This window comes from Pieris napi, chromosome 6 (genome assembly GCF_905475465.1).
Source record: "Pieris napi chromosome 6, ilPieNapi1.2, whole genome shotgun sequence".
NCBI lineage: Eukaryota > Metazoa > Arthropoda > Insecta > Lepidoptera > Pieridae > Pieris > Pieris napi.
The window spans coordinates 3017027-3023195 of NC_062239.1; the positions used below are offsets into that span (position 1 = coordinate 3017027).

Here is a 6169-nt window from a genome sequence, read left to right on the forward strand (position 1 = left end):
GATTGGCTTGTTTGCTCTACTTAGCTATGGAGGCGTTACAAATTGATGCAAAAACTTATCTTATAGTAAAATTTCATCATCCTTGAATAAAGATTCATTTTAATAACTTGCACGAAATGCTTTCTCATCGCTAAACTACAGACTATAGAATAATAATTACATCAAATAAAAATAAAATAATTTCTTATTGCTGCTGTATCAAAGATGTATAAAGTCTATGAATAATATCCAGACAACAGACAAGAAAACAAACACCAGTATTACACAAGCGTTTATACCACTTACCACTGTATATGTAATCTGTAACATCTAACATATCCATGCTCTCAAGATTAAGATTGTAACATTCACTTTCTGTACACCGCGATTTTTGTTGGGATATCTAAGGATTATGTGAACAATAAAATTGTATACAAAAACCTTTGGAACGGTATCGCCTTTGGATGTTGCTGAGTACGTACCCTTAAGAAAAGAGAGTAAAATTTCTTTAAAGCACTTACATGTCTTTTGTCATGTGTACGTGGACTGCGGTTTAACTTCCTGTCAGGAAAATCCTACCCCTCGGCCTCCTGTTTAATAATGTTATAGAAACTTCGATTTAATCCTACAAAAACCTAATATGAAGTGAAGTAACAATAACACCGAACTATGTTTTATGGATTTGCAACAAAAATAGACAAATGATAGCTATATTGTCAGGTTTTCAATAATATTCAACATCTATTTTAATATGCTGCAACCAAATGCCGATATTGAAAATTTCATATTGAAGGTATGGATAAAATGAAATAGATTTGATTCTAGGCTCAGATTCAAAATAGTTCAGTGTAGATTTTTCGTTATTTATAAATAGTAGATGAATTCTGTTTTCTTATAATATGCTGTAAAGGTGTTAATTTTATAATTTTTAGGAACTGAGATTAAGTCTCAATAAATTGTATGTCATGTGGGTTGAAGTGACAAAGATTAGAAGCACTTTTTTGATGATTACTTTCACTAAAATATTCTTCGGACCTGTCTATACGGTAAAACTAGATCAGTAAGGGAACACACATTCTGAACGAACATTCTGAAAAAACGATTCTACAACTTCGGTTTATCAAGAATATAATTTCGAAGAAATTAATTGTTTTCGTACGAATACATGCATAATGTTATAATATTATTAAACTTCGAATACATGGCACTACATAACCCCTACTACATATGTAACTATTTTATATTAATGTCTTCGTTGATAGAATACAGCGAAAATGGAATATGTCATCCGTGCCACCTGCAAACAAAATATCTAAGATATATTTTCATTCCACGCAGAACGAATTTTTCTACTTTAGTTTCTATGCGATATTAAAAGTTGGTAAGACGCAAGTGAAAACTTTTAAAACTCTAATATGTTATATCACTTTTCACCGTGTATTTTGCGAGGATAAACTGACAAGACAAACTTGGCGAATACACTCAGTATTTTTAAAAACCGTGTTCTTCAAAATGTACTTTATTAAATATACAAAGTTTTCTAAATAAACTCCATTAAAAGATCTTGCGCCAAAAAGGCTAGACGTTTCGAGACATGCCGCTCCTTATCGTAGCAATGTGAGTCCCAAAGACCCAGAGTTATGGACTATACTGTAGTCATTTTTAGAAGAAATTGTACTTCTCTTTAATAGGGTATGTAGCCGACGCATTTTAGCGTCTAATTCAATGATTTTTAAATAAGGACTTGCTTGTAGGCTATCTCTCGATTTTAAAGTGAGATATGCCGGTTTCCTCACGATGTTTTCCTTTATGAATAAGCAAAAATTCATTGTACACCAAACAAAGCATTAGTATAGTATTGTCTTTTATTGACATAACCTCTACACATTTAAAGAAAAAACTTTTTAACCGGATTAAAGTTATGTATTATTATAAATTTACAATTATTTAACATACGGTGTCCTCTATTAATAAATAGTTGTAAATTTATAATAATACATAACTTTAATCCGGTTAAAAAGTTTTTTCTTTAAAAGCATTTGTACACACCCGGGGTTATATTCCAGGCTTGAAAGACGTGCTATTAACTAACTACTATTTAATGTTATGTATATAATAAATAATGTAGTGATTAAACGGCGTATATTAATCCCGACGCAGAAAATATACGTAGGTTCGGTGATCTACAATTAATAATAATGAAACTTACTGATACAAAGGTGGCGTAGGATAAATCTTGAACCCCAAACGCCTTAAGGATGAGCGGCTTCTGCGCCTGCGCACATCCTATCAACACCAGTTTTCGTATGTTTTTTGAGTCCTTATTGACGTCACACATATACCAGTCGCAGTAAAACATCGCATTAGATAGTAATGACGCCTAGAATTATCATAACTTATATTTTGTAATCAATTTGTAATTAGGACAAATGTGAAAAGGAATTTAAAAGTATATGATTAACATCTTTATATCTAAAATATTAATAGATAAAGATAATAAATACATCAGTGCTGCTACTACCTTTTTTTATGTCTAGGCCTCAGATATCTGTATCGGTTTCATGATTATTTGTCAATCTAATAGGCAAGTATATGATCAGGCTCCTGTGCCTGACACACGCCGTCAACTTTTTGGGTCTAAGGCAAGCCGGTTTCCTCACGATGTTTTCCTTTACCGCATGAGCCAGTGTTAGATGCGAACATAAAAATTGGTCCAAGCCGGGGATCGGACTTACGATCTCTGGGATGAGAGTCGCACGCTGAAGCCACTAGCCCAACTACTCTGCTCATCTTTATATAAATATAAAGATGTAATTTTTACGAGACGTACTTAGTCATGGCATTTCTTTGTCTATTTTAGTAAAGGTAATCGAATCCTCCCAGTTTCGCCATACGTAGTAAATAAAATATTACCTGATATGTTAATTCTCCTGCGTTCCATAGATTTAAGGCCAATAGAATAAAAAGGGAACAAACAAATGTATACGTCATAAAAGCATTGGTTAAATCCTGATGAGGTGAAAGCTGAAAGCATTATTAAAAATTGTTTAATTATTAAGTATTCTTCTAATAAACACCCGTTTAATGTTCTGTTAATTGCTCCTAGCAGTATAAATCAGCCGTCATTGTCTGCACGCTTAGATCTATTGAACGATATAATACGGAGCATTAATATATATAATTATTCCAGAGTTTATATTATATACTGTTTTTATATATACTGGAAACTATTCCGTATTTTAATGTGAATTTATCTTGATTGCCGTTTAGCTAAGTAAAAAATAATATTATCTCTGGTTTTTGGACTCGAACACAGAGAAAGAAGTGTTAGGTGAGTAGAAAACTTAGACCTTCTCGTCAACTGGCTTACAGCGTAGAAAACGCATACTTCTTTAACGCATATAAACGATTGAATATATTACATTATTTACATAACTCAACATTTTGTTGCGAAACTCGCTGTTCTAAATATTCTTCAAAGAAGTGTTGTTTAAAAAATAACTATAAATCCGACTTAATGTTGGAAAGGTGGTATGATAAGTCAATGTATTAAGACCACGCAATCAGTGCCGCCATTAAAGTTGAAAGTTTGCAACTCTTTCTACTTACCGCTAAACGAAGCAAAAGCAAAACTGCCACGGCTGAACTTTCACAAACTTGCAACGACATTATAATCCCGAATACACGTTGAATTTCTTCAGTCAGCCTGAAGAAAAACCTGCCTAATTATTTGTTTAATATTTAATAAAACGGAATATATACATTATCTGATAGACATTCTATCATATATGATAAATAGTTATATTTATTTTTAAATTTGAAAATCCTTAAAAGATGTTAATCAACTAAAAGTAATAATAATTTCTCTTTGTACAATCTAATTTAGTGAGTCACACCTGTCTATATAATAATTGTTTCTAGGTGGAGCCATCAACAGAGGCGTTCGAAATAGTTGTTATCTAGTCATGTAAAAGACTTGTTATTATATTACATTATACTATGATATCTCTTCGTAGATTTTCAATGCAATTATAATATTCGAGTAAACTAAAGAGTATAGATAGAATATGATTAGGACTACAGACATTTTTTGATTTAACATTCAAGAAACTGGCACAAACACGAATTTATTACCTATGCATGATTTTTCGAAATTTTTATAGAGCCTCACCTGATTTTAAGTGATACCACCCATGAACACTCTTAACTCCAGAGATCTCGCGAGTGCGTTGCCGGCATTTTAAGAATTGGTACGCTCTTTTCTTGAAGGACCCAAGGTCGAATTTGTTCGGAATACTACAGTAGGCTGTTCTTTACATAAGGTAACAAATTCGCGTTTATGTACGTTCATATAACTTAGGATGTAAATAAAGACATACATTAACAATTTTTGATGTATTACAATTCCTTCCAAGAACTTTATTTTCAACACTGAAATTGCGTGTGTCTTAGAAATTTTAACCTCTCTTTTGAAGGCCTCGCTTATGGCTTCAAAACGATGGCAGAGCGTCATGAATTTATATGCCATGGTAATGAGGTGAATTATAGGCATGCAATCTGCCGCCATCATTGGTAACATCATATATAACCAGGTAATGTAGAAAAATGCTCTCATTAGTGTTGCCAACATTGAGATATCATTAAAAGATGGGTAAACAGTCACTACTGTATAGAATGGTACTCCTGAAATTATATATTAAATTTACACAGTCTACTATTATAAGTGTAGAGGATTTTTGTATGGATATGTTTGCTACTAATACTTACTATGAAAAAAACTCTCCTTTAAAACCCTCTGAATTAATTTTAATCAAACTTCCATAGACATTTTTACACGCTTATATAAATCGTCATATATTTTAAAAGTATTTTTACCAGAAAGTTAAAATGAAAAGTGTCATAAACACTCCACTTTTTAACGATTCATGCTACTTTACTGAAGACTGAATATTCGTGGCCAATTTCAACTCAAATAAAAAGGACGACGAATAAATTAAACACTTTCCCGTTGAAAAACATGTTCGGGCGTAATTCATAAAATCGCATGAATATTATATTTTGCAATAAAAATGTAAATTCACTTACCTTCAGTGATTACCTTTCTCAAACTCTCTACTCCATAAGCCACTAACGACAAATAAACACTGGCAACGTAGAACGTAATACCAAATTTGACTTTTCTATATTGCTCCCTCATAACGTATTCTTCCTCGATATTTTCCATCACCGTTGCCATTTCATAGTTCAATTTCCTTATAGAATTCTTGTGATATAACAGGAGGAACATTTTAGCCAGTACGATGTTATGAATAGCCGCGAACATAACGGCTGAATTCTTTTCCACTTCGGGAAATTTACCAAATATTGCGGCGCAGTTTTCCAATAGAATCATCGTTATATAAATTGAATAGGAAACTACGCTATACATTTTGTAAAAAAACGTTTCTTTATATATTTTCTGATCATAGTAAAAATTCCCAGAACCAGAGATAAAGACAAACTTACAGAATGATCGCAATAAAAACTTTGTATTAATATACATTATGTACAACTCGTACCGCGTAACTGCTAAGATAGACTTTTATAAAACACGAAATAAGAATTGGTGTTATAAATATGTATGTAATTACTTTGAAAATGTTACAAGTACAAAATTACTGTTTTGAAAGTTAGAGTTTTAATTTGATGTGTTGAAATTAATTACTACCTATTGGAAGCTTTGAACTTCGTAATTATATGACAAAGATGAAAATTCCCATTGTATCATATTACCATTATGAAGAGTGCGTTATTCGTTATTTTGTAATTACTATTATTTTTACTGGCAGTATAAAATACAGTATTTATATAGTCTCATTTAAATTATAAATAACATTTAATAAGGTAAATTATTAAGAATGCAAATAACGATAAAGACTCTTTTATAAGTTTTATTGCTCAAGTAAAACACATAGTACCGAATTAACAATACAAACTATACAAACAACCGAATAGTTAACACAAACTATACAAACAATGGAATTAACAATCGAATAGTTAATACAACCTATACGAACAATTGAATAGATATCACAAAAAATACGAACAATGGAATAAACAATCAAATAGTTAACACAAGCTATACGAGTAGTCGAAAATTTATAGTATGATTAATATTTATTTTTTTATATGTTCTCTGTCTCTCTCTAAA

The 6169-nt window shown here is 31.4% G+C and overlaps 1 protein-coding gene across 1 annotated transcript; it reads right to left on the bottom strand.

The window, feature by feature from the left end:
• Nucleotides 1-1184: 1184 nt before the first annotated feature.
• LOC125050599 lies at nt 1185-5521 on the bottom strand. The gene is made up of 6 exons (XM_047650537.1): nt 5065-5521; nt 4359-4662; nt 3589-3685; nt 2893-3003; nt 2189-2359; nt 1185-1276 (listed from the first exon to the last, which is right to left on the bottom strand). Exons 1-6 carry the CDS (start codon nt 5519-5521, stop codon nt 1223-1225), a joined length of 1194 nt encoding a protein of 397 aa, XP_047506493.1. The 3' UTR covers nt 1185-1222.
• Between the last annotated feature and the right edge of the window lie 648 nt (nt 5522-6169).

Bases quoted from the DNA above. Each gene is read 5' to 3' on its own strand.
- LOC125050599 (XM_047650537.1), bottom strand. From the start codon at position 5,521: ATGTATATTAATACAAAGTTTTTATTGCGATCATTCTGTAAGTTTGTC. The intron at 3,686-4,358 runs GTATGTCTTTAT...GTTTTTCTTCAG, and splicing joins ATACATCAAAAATTGTTAAT to GCTGACTGAAGAAATTCAAC. The intron at 3,004-3,588 runs GTAAGTAGAAAG...TAATGCTTTCAG, and splicing joins TGCTTTTGCTTCGTTTAGCG to CTTTCACCTCATCAGGATTT.